This window comes from Vombatus ursinus, unplaced genomic scaffold, assembly GCF_900497805.2.
Source record: "Vombatus ursinus unplaced genomic scaffold, bare-nosed wombat genome assembly UNPS02014825.1, whole genome shotgun sequence".
In the NCBI taxonomy this organism is placed as follows: domain Eukaryota; kingdom Metazoa; phylum Chordata; class Mammalia; order Diprotodontia; family Vombatidae; genus Vombatus; species Vombatus ursinus.
This window is the reverse complement of record NW_020954603.1, coordinates 3,894,115-3,908,481: the sequence shown is the minus strand read 5'-3', so window position 1 is coordinate 3,908,481 and position 14,367 is coordinate 3,894,115. Positions and strand designations below refer to the sequence as shown.

The window sequence follows — 14,367 nt, the reverse complement described above, 5'->3', positions numbered from 1 at the left end:
TGCCAGGCACTGTGCTAAGTTCTGGGGATACAAAAGGGGCGAAAGACAGTTCTTGCCCTCAAAGAGCTTACAATTGAATGGGGAAACAACATGCAAACACATATATACATAGCAAACTATATATAGGATAAGTAGGAAATCATTAACAGAGGAAAGGCCCTGGGATTAAGAGGGGTGGGGATGGCTTCCTGTAGAAGGCAGGGGTTTTAGTTGAGACTTAAAGGAAGCCAGGTGGAGGTGAGGAGGGAGAGCATTCCAGGCACGGAGGACAGCCAGAGAGAATTCTAGGAGCTGAGAGATGGAGGGTCTTCTTTCTGAAACAGCTGGGAGGCTGGGGTCACTGGATGAAAAAGTCCGTATTGGGGAGTTAGGTGTAAGAAGACTGGAAAGGGAGGAGGGGGCCAGGGCATGAAGGGCTTTGAAGGCCAAGCAGAGCATTTTGTATTTGCTCCTGGAGGCTATTGGGAGTCACTGGAGTTTACTGAGTAGGGGGGTGACCTGCCCAGACCTGCATTTTAGGAAAATCACTGTAGTGGCTGACTGGAGGATGGATTGGATTGGGAGAGAACAGAGGCAGGCAGATGCTTCCATATTCTCCCTAAAATTTGCCACAGGGATACAGACTCTTTTTCTTTGTTTCAATCTATGAAACAAAGGAAAAAACCCAACCTATTTATATTACAAACCTTGTCCGGCTTCTATTTGTGTTGAATTCTGAAGTGTTGATTCACATCTTGATGTTTGCAGGCAATGACATTGGAGCAGATGAAATCATCGCAGGGAATGTAAGCAAGTTTGCTGCTGTCCCCGGAGGCTATTATGGGCCTCCCAAGAAGGGCCACCTGATCTTTGATGCCTGCTTTGAGAGCGGTGAGTGCCCTGGAGGCTGTGCCCTCCACTCCACCCCCCTGCAGGGAGAATGGCCTTCCTCCTGGCCTTCCCAAAGCGATGAGCCATACCAAGCACTTTGGACAATCACTTTGATTCTTAGGAAAATTAATCGGAAAGAAATAATGGGAAAATGTTGAAAAATGGTGGCATAAATATGCTCTGATTGCCCACTCCCCATTAGAATGCTAGCTTCTTGAGGTCAGGACCAATGCCATGAATGACAAAGCATCTATTAAGCCCAGATTGTGTGCCAAGGCCTATGCTGAGTACTGAGGATAGAAAAGGCAGATGATCCCTGTTGTCAAGGAGCCCACTGTCTAATGGGGACACAGTGCAGGTGGGGACAGCTTCAAGTCAGATGGAAGGTCCCCTGATCCTCAGGGGTGGTGGCCTGTCCTTGAGTGTCAGTTCCACTGAGAGAATCATACAGTTTCAGATTCTGAACCACCCGAGATGCCAAGGCCAAGGATAGTGGTGGAGAGTACTTTCTTGTCTGGTAGTAGGATTGCTAGGGTCAGGCTGCAACTCCACAGGGCTACTTCCTGGGAGGATGGCTGCTGTGGGCAGTGGGCTAGAAGCAGTGCTGGTGGTCCTGGGCAGTGGGTGTCAAACTCAAATAAAAACAGCTGCTAAACCTACCTAAGATCCCTGAGGGCTGTGTGTTGACTTAGAAAACCACATGTTAACATTATCTATTTGGTTAACTATTCCTCATTTACATTTGGGGAAGGTACGCGAGTTTATCACCTCTAGTCTGGGGGATGCTGCCACTAGCAGGTGTCTTAGATTTACCTGCTTGTTAGTGGCAGTTGATGTTAGTGGTGGCAAGAAAGGTTCCCCTCCCCCCACCTCCACAGGGCTTTTCCCTTTCATGCGGGCTCTGAGGTCCAGGCTGGAGGCAGGCTGCCTGGTTTGGAGGGTCCTTCTCTTCTGAAGGCTTTTGGGTTTCTTCTGATTTGTCTCCCTTGGGATTTCAGGGGAGGCACAAGTTGCCACCTGCCTGCTCTCAGGTAAATGGCTGCTTCAGCTCTGCTGGCTTACCGGCCTTGTAGGAGGCAGTCAGTCACCCCTCTGTTTCCCCAGTGCTGAGCCCGTGCACAGAGTAGGTGCCTAGTCAACATTTGTTGCATTCAGTAGTTCTCAAAGAGAGTACCGAACGGTGCTTTACCTGCACTTTTAGAAGGCAGGAGGAGGGGAACCTGGTAAAGGAGATGGAGGAGGAGCTTCCAAAAGGGTTGGAGGAGAACCCAAAGAGTGAACTCCTGTGGAAATGCATGGAGAAGGAAGAAGTGTTCAGAAGAGGTGGGGTCAGTGGCGTCAGATACTCCTGAGAAGTCACCAAGAGTGGGGAAAGACAAGGCCCCCGGACTGCACGGTGCTGTGTGTCTTTGTCAGGTCTGTTGCAGCAGGTTCTCAACTCTATGAGGACAGAATCTGGCCCTATTTTTCTTTGACCACTCATGGTGTTTGGTTGTATTATATTATTTGTCCTGTCTTACAGTTATTTGTGTTGGCATCTTGTCTAGCTGACTCTACAGTCCATCCATCCGTCCGTCCATCCATCCATCCGTCCGTCCATCCATCCATCCACCCACCCACCCATCTGTCTGTCCATCCATCCATCCATCCAACCACCCATCCACCCACCCATACATCCACCCCTCCATCCATCCATCTATCCACCCACCCATCCATCCATCCATCCATCCATCCATCCATCTGTCCATCCATCCATCTGTCCATCCATCCGTCCATCCATCCATCCACCCATCCATCCACCCACCCATCCATCCATCCACCCACCCCTCCATCCATCCATCCATCATTATGTTGGATATTGGAAATACAAAGACAAAAATGAGACAGTTCCCACCCTCAAAGAGCTAAGTGGCCAAGTCTGGATTTGAACTCAGATCTTCCTGACTCCAGGTCAAGCACTTTATTCCCTGCCACCTCTAGCTGCCCCTTCCTTGGGGATTAGAAGAGGCGGAGGTGAGGAGAAAGTAAATCCCAGGCACAGGGTATAGCATGTACAAAGTCAGAGTGATGGGAGGTGGAGCTCCCTGTATGGGCAACAGCCAGTGGGGCAGTTTGGTTAGGGGGTATGGAAGGGAGAGAAATGTGAGACGGGTTTGAGCAGACCATCTGGCGGGACTCAAGGGAGCCACCAAAGCTTTTCGTGCAGGGCGTCCCGTTGTCGGGCCTGTGCTTTTGGATTGTCGGTTTGGCAGCACGTGAGAATGGGCTGCAGAAGGGAGAGATGTAAAGTGGTAACGAGGCGCCTAATGAGGACTTTGCAGCGTTCCAAGGGAGAGGGCTGGCGTCTGGGAGGGTCAAGAGAAGGGGCAAAGGGCGAGGGGCGATGTGGAGATAGAAACAGAAAACCAGGCTAGGCAACTCATTGGATGGAGTGGAAGTGAAGATGTGGAAGATAGCCAAGGGGACCCTGAGGTGTTGAGCCAGGTTACACCAGGACAATGATACGACCTCCAGCTAGGAACTGCAGCTCCAGAGAGAGGCCAGCACTACAGAGAAAGATCCGAGAGTGATTGGCTTAAAGATGATAGCAGAGTCCTTGGAAGCTGATTGGGGGGGGTGGGGGGGTGGAGAGACAGAGAGAGAGAAAGAGAGAGAGACAGAGGCAGAGAGACAAGGAGAGAGAAGCAAGAGACAGAGACACAGAGAGAAGAGAACGACAGAAAGAGAGAAGGAAGGAGAGAGACAGAGACAAAGAGAGAAGAGAGAGACAGAGGCAGAGAGAAACAAAAATAGACACAGAAACAAAGAGAGACACAGAGAGAGACGGGGGAAAGGGGAGCTGGAGACAGAGACAAAGAGACATCGAGAGAGAAGAAGGGAGGGGAGGGAAGGGGAGAAGAGGAGGCAGAGTGAGAACAGAGAGAAGAGCCCTGGGCAATGAGAGAAATGGTTCTCAGTAACCAGTGATTTGGGGAGATCCCGAGCACTCCCTTTTTTGAAGTCCTCCTTTCAAAAGCTCATTCTCTGAAGGTTGAACTAACTTTCTCCCCAGTTGTGATCACACCCCCAGCCAGTCTTACAAGGAATCTAATTTAGGTGAATTCTTTTCCAGGTGTTCCACCCAGGTTTGATCAGATTGCCCAAGGCTGGGGTAATTTAGAAGTCAATGATATAATTATAGTTACACCCCCACTGACCAATCAGAATCGATTGGCGGGAACACCCACTCTTCCAAGTGCATGTAAGCTGTGATCCCAGCACCGTGAGAGCCTTTGGAGTTCCAGAGTGTCGCTGACCTCTGTTATTAATAACATGCAAACCTTATTACCCAGAAACTCTGTCTCTCGAACTTTTTAAACATCACAGGCATACCTTTGCACAGGGGATGATAATTGATCCAGGGAAGGAGTGGTCAGTCTGTGAGGTACTTGAGACAGAAAGAGTGAATTTAAGGTGATCGAATCCACTTGTTAATTTTCTTTTCTTTAAGATTCAAAGGTCTGTGAATCTGACCTTCCCTTTCTCCCAGTGGAATGTGGTTGTCCATGCTGTAGTCAGTCAGTAAGCATTAATTAAGCCCGTACTATGTGCCAGACGGTGCTAAGAACCGTTCAGATCAGGAGGAAGAGGGAGGTCCTAGGGCAGTCTCTCGCCCTGATCCCCTACCTTCCTCTGGGGTTCAGAGTCGCCTGTAATTCAGAGACCCATGAGACCCATGCGGCCTTCTCTTTTGCTAGAGCTGTTTGTGCCTGCAGAGGAGCGGGGGCCAGACCTTCGCCTGCCTAGTGGACTTCATTGCAGCTCTGACGCCTGCTTCTTTCAGGCTCTGGGTACCGATTACTGGCAGCTCTGGTGGCAAAGATCGACAGGGGCCTGGTTCTTGGGCTCTGCCTCCCTGAGACCCTGAGCACACTCCCTGGGACTCCCATCTGGATGGGCTGGTGTTTCTCCTTTCCCCTTCGGCCCATGGGGGAAGGAGTTCCTTGAAGACCGAGAAATGCTGGAGGACCTGGGAGACTGAGGATTGCTTGTGGTGCATGCCATGGAAGGGATTCCTTCTGAGTATTCCTTGGGGGGACCAGCTACAGCTTGGAGATTTGGTCAGTCCACGCCCACCGTCATCTTGTCCCCTGCACTCCGATGGGCGAGCTTTCGGCTGGTTTTGCCCAGATCCGAGTCTCTCTGCCTGAATCAGTCACTTCCATGCCAGGTCTGTCCCCCCTCACCCTTTCCTGTTCCCTCTTGTATGTTGTCTTCTCCCATTAGAATGCAAGCTCCCCGAGGCCAGGGACTGTCTTGTTTGTTGTTTCTGTATCCCTTGTGCTTAGCCTAGAGCCTGGAGCCAGCACTTCCTACATGGCCCCATACGTCCTGAGTATCTGTTATGTGCCAACTCTTGAGGGGGCAGCGATGAGGAGGGGCGTTGCCCTGGATTCTAGAGCCTCACTGTCATGGAGGGGGGCAACCTACACCCCGTCTGCTGATTCGACCCATTAACAGGCACATTTCTTAGTGCTTTAGGTCTTGCAGAGAAAGGTGGATATGCCAGGGTGATCATCCTCATTTCACTAATGAGGATACTGAGGTATCAACTGAGCTCCTGGCCCTGGGTCACACAGTTTGCAAGCATTAGTTGGAACCCTGGCCCAGGTCCTCTTTGTCCCCCACCCCTCCACCCCCCATGCGTCATGTGTGAGTGAGAGGCAGACAGAGAAGAGCAAGTGACAGGACTTGCATATATCCTCCAGGAAGGAGTTACAGGAAATGGTAAAAATGATTTCAGGCTTTTGCAAGGAAAATCTTTAAAGTGGAAACATAAAATCCGTTAGATCAAGTTATGATGCACGCTTCTAGGCCACATTATTGGAATTCTGGTTAAACAGTACCGCAGGTGCATAGAAGTGCTGCCCCAGGCAGAACGATGGGAGCTTGACTGGGGGCCGATGTTCAGTCCAGCCCCAGCCCCAGCCCCAAGTGATGGGCTTGGTGGATCTCTAGGCTGTGAGGAAGCAGCAGGAGAATGGAGGCCCAAATCAATTGGTCACACGCAGAAACTCATTGTTTCATGTGAAATGAGTGTGCTGAGAACAGAGGCTGGGAGATGAAGACGTGGGTTGGGGGTTTGCTTCCAGTTTCAAGTTGATGAAATTACATTTTTCAACCTTTTTTCCAACAAAAGCTATTAGTCCTTTTGAATGAAAATATGCAGTAGTGACCATCTTCGTGATGTTAAGCCACTCAGATTCCCTTTTCACAGAGGTGGAGCACACTGATTTTGAGTCTCGATTTGCCACAGAAAGGATTGCAGAGAGCGAAAGCTGCCCCCCCCCTTCTCAGCCCCACCTCCAATAATGCTGCTCTCTTTCTGTATCAACTCTGGGATGGAGGGAAAGACATCATGTGGTCATTGTTAGCCCCATTTTAAAGAGGAGGTCACTGAGGCTCAGAAAGTAGTGAGGGCAGTGGCCAGAGCAGGCCTGGGGACTGTCTTAGCAGCCGAACCTGGCTTGAGCGGGAACGTCTGTGACAATCACAGGTGTCTTTGATGTTAGAGGAAGAGCGAACCACCAGAGCTCCTTCAGCCACGGAGTGATTGGTCCCACCTGGGCTTGAGGAACAGCAATTGGCAGCCGTGTGGACAGTGGGCTAGAGAGGGCAGACCCTGAGAGAGGCTCGGGCAGCAATCCGGGTCACAGCCAATGAGGGCCTGGGCCGGGTTCTGTTTTAGACACGGAATTGGAGATGTGTAAGGGCCATTCATTTGGAAATATACACTCTGCAGTCGGTGATGTGAGATTAGATCTCAGGAGAGGAATTAAAGCTGGAGGTATAGCCTGGAGAATCGGCTGTGTTTAATATTTTGCCGGTGATTTGGATAGCAGCATAGATGGTGTACTCATCACATTTGCTGCTGACATGAATCTGCAGTAACACAGAGGTTTTGACAGGCTCTATCTGGAGCACGAGATGAAATGCCACGTCTGTAAATGTGTAGTGTCTTTCACTGGAGTACAAAAAATCAATTTCCCATGTAGAAGAGGGAAGAGACGTGTGGCCAAGCAGCGTTTGTCTAAAAAGGTCGAGGGATTTTAATTGCCTGCAGCTCAGCATGAGTGAGCAGCCAGAAGAACTTACCTGGTCTGGGGTTGCATCATGAGAGGTGTTTCCAGGAATAAGGAGCCAGCCTTTCCTGGGCACCAGTCCCCTGCCTAGATAACCACGTCTCCCTCCCTTCCTTTCCCCCAGTATTTGACTTTTTCTTGTTCAGTCGTTTCAGTCTTGTCTGACTCTCTGTGACCCCTTTTGGAGTTTTATTGGCAGAGATCCTGGAGTGGTGTGCCATTTCCTTCTCTAGCTCATTTTACAGATGAAGAAACTGAGGCAAACAAGGTGAAGTGACTTGGCCAGGGTCACACAGCTAGTAAGTGTCTGAGGCTAGATTTGAACTCAGGAAGACGAGCCTTCCTGACTCCACGCCTGGCGCTCTATCCCCTGCGCCACCTGGCGGCTCCAACATTCGATTACTTGGTCACAAATTTCTCCACATTCTTGGTTTGCACCGTGGGTTGAAACTTTTGTAGGCCATTGGAAGACAGACACGATTGTGTCCAGAGCAGAACATTGTTCTGTAGCCCTCCTTTATTCCAGCCTCTCTGATCTGGGCCCCAGCTGGGAGAGAGGGATGAGGGGGAAAATTAGTGAGCAGCCCAAATGGACATCACACACGCCTCCATAGAAGGCCTGGCCTGTTACATTCTATCTTAGGCCTCTTTCTAACGAGCGGCAGATTGGAAAGCTCACCAGGGTCTGCGAGGCAGATGCACCGAGAGCAGCTGGCTAAGAACGGATGTCAAGGGAAGAGACAGAAAATGCTCTTGAGGCACAAGAGCGAAGGGTTGAGAGTCAGGCCCCAGGTTCAAGTCTCGCCTCACACACTGCCTAGCCAGCTGATCAGAGACACCACCCCAAAAGCCTCTGAGCTTCAGTGTCTGTCTCCTGTGAAATGGGGACAGCCACCCTTGCACTCCCTTCTTCCCAGGGCCGTTGTGAACAAAGGCTCTGTAAAGCTGTGTGTCAGGGGCCTTAGGAAGGGCACATTCTGGCACCGCCATGTCTGGATAGGAACCTTGTCATCCTCTGGTCATCCATGAGGAAGCATGGTACAGTGGGGAGAGGTCCTGAGTTCACATCTGCCCTTGCCACTTACTTGTAGTGTGACCTTGGCCACGCACATCCCTCACCTCTCTGGGCCTCAGCTGCTTCATCTCTGAAATGCAGAGGTTGGACCGGATGACCGCTGACGCCCCTTCAGGCTTTAAAGCGAGGATCCTATGCTATGCTAGGAACAGCCGCTCCCAGAGGCAGCCCCTCCCACTCCTGGTGATGTTGACTCCTTGCGCCTGTGCTGGTCCTGGGCCTCCTGAAGGGCTTGTCCTCAGTGCCGGACCAGGACCCCTCCTCTGCCTCAGCTCCTCAGAGCTTGGTAACAGGCTGTGCCTGGCGCAGTGATGGCAGAGCCATTCATCACTCACAGATTCATCCCGAGGAGTCTCCTCGGGAAATACCCCCTAAATATGTCAGAACATGCTGGTTTCTAACAAATGTGTTGGGTGTTACATTGCATAGGGCAGATCCAATTTCCACATTGTGAAACAAATGCTCAAACCCATATGCACTAATGAATGTGTTCCCAATGTGTGGCTTTTGTTCTTTTCATATAGACAAAATATGAAGGGCAGAGCATTTTTTGGTGTTGATTGATTTTTGTAACTCTCTTCAAGAAGACAGCGCTATGGACATTCCATTCAACAATCTGAGCTCAGCAAACATTCATTAACCGTGTCTGGGCTCTAATCGGTGCTGGGTGTTGGGCACGTGAAAATAGACAGCTGCCCTCCAGGAGCTTCCAATCTAAGGAGAAAGTGAGCTTCCAAAGTGCACAAGCCAGAGGAGAGTGGGAAGATGCCAGGGAAAGTCCCTGCCCAGGGCAGTGCTGAGTGTGATGGGGGAGAGCTCGCTGTCAGCAGGGAGATCAGGGGAGGCTTCAGGCTGGAGGAAGCCACTGAACTGGGCCTCGAAGGAAGGGATGGAGAAAGAAACAGGCAGGGGTGCTCCTTCTTAAGAGGATTTCACAGGGAGCAGGAGTGGCCCGCACTGCCAGAAGCACCCGGGCGGAGCCGCGAGGAGCGCTCCTCCACACAGAGCTACAAGAACACACCACACTAAGTCCTGATTGGTAACTCCAAGGAAAAACAAATTATTTAGTCATTTTTCTAGCCCAGGTCATCATAGGGAGGTAGACATAGGGCTCTGTGGACATTAGGAACAAGATCTATCCAGGAGCGGCCACACAGATCATTCCAGCACAGGGAGAAGTACACCAGGGCCGGGTGAGGCCCTCGATCTGGCAGGAGAGGGGATCCTGACGTTGTGACCTCCACCCCAGTGACACCATCGGATAGCTTTATTGGCTCAGAGCAGCAGAATTGTAGCTCCCAGCTGATCTGGGATTCTTGCCCTGGTTATTCCCCTGCAGCTGGACATTGGAAGTGAGACCCTGCTTTGTACCTGAGGCTTGTGCCACAGCACTGCTAGTGCTGCTGGCTTCGAACTTCCTCCTTTCTCCATGGAGCATTGAAGGCCTCCCTGCCGTATGCAGGCCCATTTTACGGTCTGCCCTGGATCTGTGACTTTGGACTGTGGAGTGGGCTATAAAGCTTCCACTTGGCACCTGTCCCTATCACAGTGCCCATATGTGGGTCTAGGAGTGCCCCAAGGGACTTCCTCTTGCCCTGGTGCAGAGATTTCCTGGGACACTGGAGTGTCCCCCATGCAGTGTGCATTGTATTCCTGCTCTGACTGTGTCTCCAGCCTATCTTGGTATGTGGTGTCCACTGTAAGATGTTTGTCTGCACCAAGTTACTGCCTGACAACTTTCCTGTTTTCCCACTAGTTTTTATTGAATAATGCATTCTTACCCAATATCTGGAATCTTTTGTCAAACACTAAGTTATGGTGTTTATTTGCTTCTGTATATTGTGTACCTGGTCAGTTCCACTAATTAGCCTCTCTGTTACTTACCCAGTAACAATTACATCTTTGTATATATTGAGAACTGTTACTGCTAGATCTCCTTTCTTACCATTTTTTTTGATTGATTCCCTTGATATTCTTGGCTTTTTGTTCTTCCAGATGAATTTTATTATTATTTTTTCTAGCTATGTAAAGTGATCCTTTGGTAGTTCTGTACGGAACCGAGTAAGTAAATTAATTTAAGTAGTATTGTATTTTTATTATATTGGCTCAGCCTATCCATGAGCAATTAATATTTTTCTATTTAGATCAGTATTTTAAGTGAAGAGCATTTTTCTGTTATGTTCATATCATTGCTCTGTATCTTGGCGGGTAAACTCGCAAGTATTTTATGCTGTCTGTAGTTATTTTAAATGGAATTTTTCTTTCTATCTCTTCAAGCTGGATTTTGTTGGTAATTTGTGGAAATCCTGATGATTTTTGTAGGTTTATTTTATATCCTGCAAATTTGCTGAAGTTGTTCATTTTTTTAAATTAGCTTTTTTATTTTGTTCTCTAAACCATCATCATCTGCAAAAAACGATAGTTTTGTTATGTCATTGCCTATGTTTATTCTTTCCATTTCTTTTACTTTTCTTACTTCTATAGCTAGCATTTATAGCACAATGTTGAATAGTAATGGTGATAATGGAAATCCTTACTTCACCTCTGATCTTATTGGAAAGGCTTCTAGCTTATTCCCATTCCAGATAATACTGGCTCTTGGTTTTAGATAATTTGTTACTTTCCATGGAAATCTTTAGTATTTCAATAAATACCATTCATTTTAAGGACACTTCTATTTATTGCTCTGCTTTCTAGTATTTTTAAACTGGAATGGATGTTTTATTTTGTCAAAAGTTTTTGTTGCATTGAAATAATCTTATGATTTTTGTTTTTGTTATTCTGGTCAACTGTACTTATAGTTTTCCTAATATTGAACCAGCCCTGCATTCCTGTTATAAATCTAGCCTGATGATAATGTATAATCTTTCTAATATATTGCTGTAGTCTCTTAGTTAATATTTAATTTAAAAATTTGCATCAATATTCCTTAAGGATATTGGTCTATAATTTTTGCTTAATTTTGACTCTCCCTATTATAGGTATCAAGACCATATTTGTGTCATAGAAGGAATTTGGTAGGGCCATTTCTTTATTTTTTTCCAAAGAATTTATGTAGTATTAGAATTAATTGTTCTTTAAACGTTTTATAGAAATTGATTGTAAATCCATCTGGTGGTAGAATTTTTTTCTTTGGAAGTTGATTTATGGCTTGTTCATTTTTTTTCCCCTGGGATGATTGTATGTATTCTATTTCCTATTCTGTTAATCTAGGCAATTTATATTTTTTATGAATGTTTCTCTATTTCATTTAGATTTTCAATTTTATTGACATATAATTGGGTATAATAGCTCTAAATAATTGTTTTTATATCTTCTTCATTAGTTGTTAATTCACTTTTTTCATTTTTGATACTAGTAATTTGGTTTCCTTTTTTTAAATTAAACTAGATAATGACTTATCTATTTTCTTTTTTTCAAAACAGCCATTCCTACTTTTACTTACTAATTCAATTTTTTTCTTTCAATTTTTTAAATCTCTCCTTTGATTTTCAGTCTTTCTATTTTGTTGTTCAATTGGGGTTTTTAATTTGTTGATTTTTGTAGTTTTTTTTTTAGTTGCATGCCCAATTCATTGATCTGTTCTGGTTTAGAGGTATAAACTTTCCTCTAAGTACTTCTTTGACTGCATCCCACAGATTTTGGTATGTTGTCCCATTGTTTTCACTATATTTAATGAAATGATTGATTGTTTCTATAATTTATTCTTTGACCCACCCATTCTTTCAGATTATTTAGTTTTTAATTAATTTTTAATCTTTGCTTCAAAAGCTCTTTATTGAATGTCATTTTTATTGTATTATGGTGCATTGAATATTTCTGCTTGTCTGCATTTGTTTGTGAGGTTTTTATGCTCTAATACATGGTGAATTTTTGTGAAGTTGTCATGCACAGTTGATAAGGAGGTATACTCTTTTCTATTTCCATTCAATGTCTAGCATGTCTAATTTTTCTAAAATTCTATTCAGATCCTAACTTTTTTCTTGTTTATTTTTTGGTTTGATTTATCTAGGTCTGAGAGGGTTAAATTGAGGTCCCCTTCTAGTATAGTTTTACTTTTTAGTTCTTTCTATTATTCATTTAGCTTTTCTTTTAAGTATTTAGATGCTATTCAGTGCATATGTTTAATATTGATATTAGTTCATTGTCTTTGATACCTTTTAGCAAAATGTAATTTCCCTGTTTTTCTCTTTTAATTAGGTCTATTTTTGCTTTTGTTTTGTTTATGATCATGATTGCTACCCCTGTCTTTTTCTTTTTACTTCAGGTGAAGTATAATATTGCCTCTTAATCTAATAAAGATTCTGTTCAAACCTCTTTTTTTTTTAGCACTGTGGGTATCTTACTCTTTCAAGTATGTGTCTTATAAACAACACATTGTTGGATTCTGCTTTCTCATTTATTCTGTTATTCTCTTCTGTTTTATGGGTGAGTTTATCTTGTTCCCATTCACAATTATGATTGCTAACTGTGTATTTCCTGATATCCTAATCTCTTAAACTTCTCTCCTCCCCACCCTAATCTCTCTTGCTTCTGACTAATGCCTACCTTAATCTTCTTTCCATCTCATTCCCCCTCCCCTTTCCCTTAGCCTCTTTTTCTCCTATTTCCTTTTTGAGTAAGATGTATTTCTATACCCATCTCTTTTGTGGGTGTGTTTGTGTATTCATACCTCTTTTAGTCAGTTCAGATGAAAGCAAGGTTTCAATATATTACCCTTTCCTTCCCTACTGCCCACTCCTTGTTGTATAAATTCCTCTTTGTGTACATCATTTATGTCAGATCATTTTTGCTATTTCTTCCTTTCCCTTCTGGTTTGTTGTTCCTCTCCCTGCCCTTTCCATTCTTTTTTTGAGATCACCAAAACATAACAGGATCATTTCCAGACCCTGTATCTAGTTAGGCTCCCTCTATGATCCCTTAATCCACTGGAGAAAAAAATGGCAAATCACTCCAGTATCTTTGCAAAGAAAACCCCATGGACAGTATCGGTATGTTGTGGTCCATGGAGGTCACAAAGAGTTGGAAATGACCGAGCAACTGAACAACATGGCTCCTGATGATAGAGTTTTGAGGCCTATGTGTTTCACCTCCCCGTATAAGAATATAAGCAGTCTAACCTTGTTTAGTCCCTTAAGATTTCATCCTCACGTGTTTCTTTTTTATACTTTCTTGACCTCTGTGTTTGTACAGGCATAACTCATTTTATTGCATTTCACAGATATTGTATTTTTTATAAATTGAAGGTTTGTGGCAACCTTGTATTTCGCAAGTCTGTCAGCACCATTTTTCCCAACTGCGTAAACTCACATTCTGTCTTTGTTGTATTTTGGTAATTCTTACAATAATTTCATTATTATTATATCTGTTAGGGTAACCTGTGATCAGTTATCATTGATGTTACTATTGTAATTGTTTAGGGGCACCATAAACTGTGACCAAATAAGATGATGAACTTAATCGATAATTTCTGTGTGTGTTCTGACTGCTCCACTGACTGGCCATTCCCCAATCTTTCTCCCTACCTCCCTCTTTCTTCTTTGGCTTCCCTATTCCTTGAGACCACAACAATATTGAAATTAGGCCAATAAATAACCCTACAGTGGCCTCTCAGAGTTCAAGTGAAAGGAAGAGTCAATTGATGCAGACAACTTCATCGTTGTCTTATTTTAAGAAATTGCCACAGCCACCCCAACCTTCAGCAACCACCACCCTGATCAGTCGGCAGATCAACATGGAGGTGCAAGACCTTCCACCATCCAAAAGATTATGATTCACTGAAGGCTTAGATGATGGTTAGCATTTTTGAGCAATAAAGTATTTTTAATTAAAGTATATATGTTGTTAGTTTAGACATAATACTATTGCATATTTAATAGAACCCAATATAGTGTAAACATGACTTTTATATGTGCTGGGAAACCAAAAAAGTCATGTGACCCACTTAATTGTGATATTCACTTCATTGCAGTGGTCTGAAACTGAATCCACAATATCTCTCAGGTATGCCTGTATATCAAAATTTCTTCTCAACTCTAGTCTTTTAAATGGGAATATTTGGAAGTTCTCTATTTTATGAAAAAATCCTTTTTTTTTTGGTTCTGTAGTATTGTCACTTTTGCTGGGTAGGTTATTTTTGGCTATAAGCCTAGATCTTTTGTCTTTCCGAATATCATATCCCAAATTCTCTGCTCCTTTATTGTTACTGATTAATCTTACATGATCTTGATTGTGGCTCCTCAGTACTTAAATTCTTTCTTTCTGGTTGCTTGCAGTATTTTTTTCTTGACCTGGGAGTTC

The 14,367-nt window shown here is 45.0% G+C and overlaps 1 protein-coding gene across 1 annotated transcript in view; it reads left to right on the top strand.

Annotated features, from left to right (window-relative positions):
• The first annotated feature begins 737 nt into the window (after nucleotides 1-737).
• Nucleotides 738-14,367, top strand: part of AGBL4 (ATP/GTP binding protein like 4) — a 790,143-nt gene continuing 776,513 nt past the window's right edge. Inside the window, exon 1 of the mRNA XM_027837968.1 lies at nucleotides 738-870. Coding sequence (XP_027693769.1) covers nucleotides 738-870 — 133 coding nt within the window. The remainder of the gene's footprint in view (nucleotides 871-14,367) is intronic.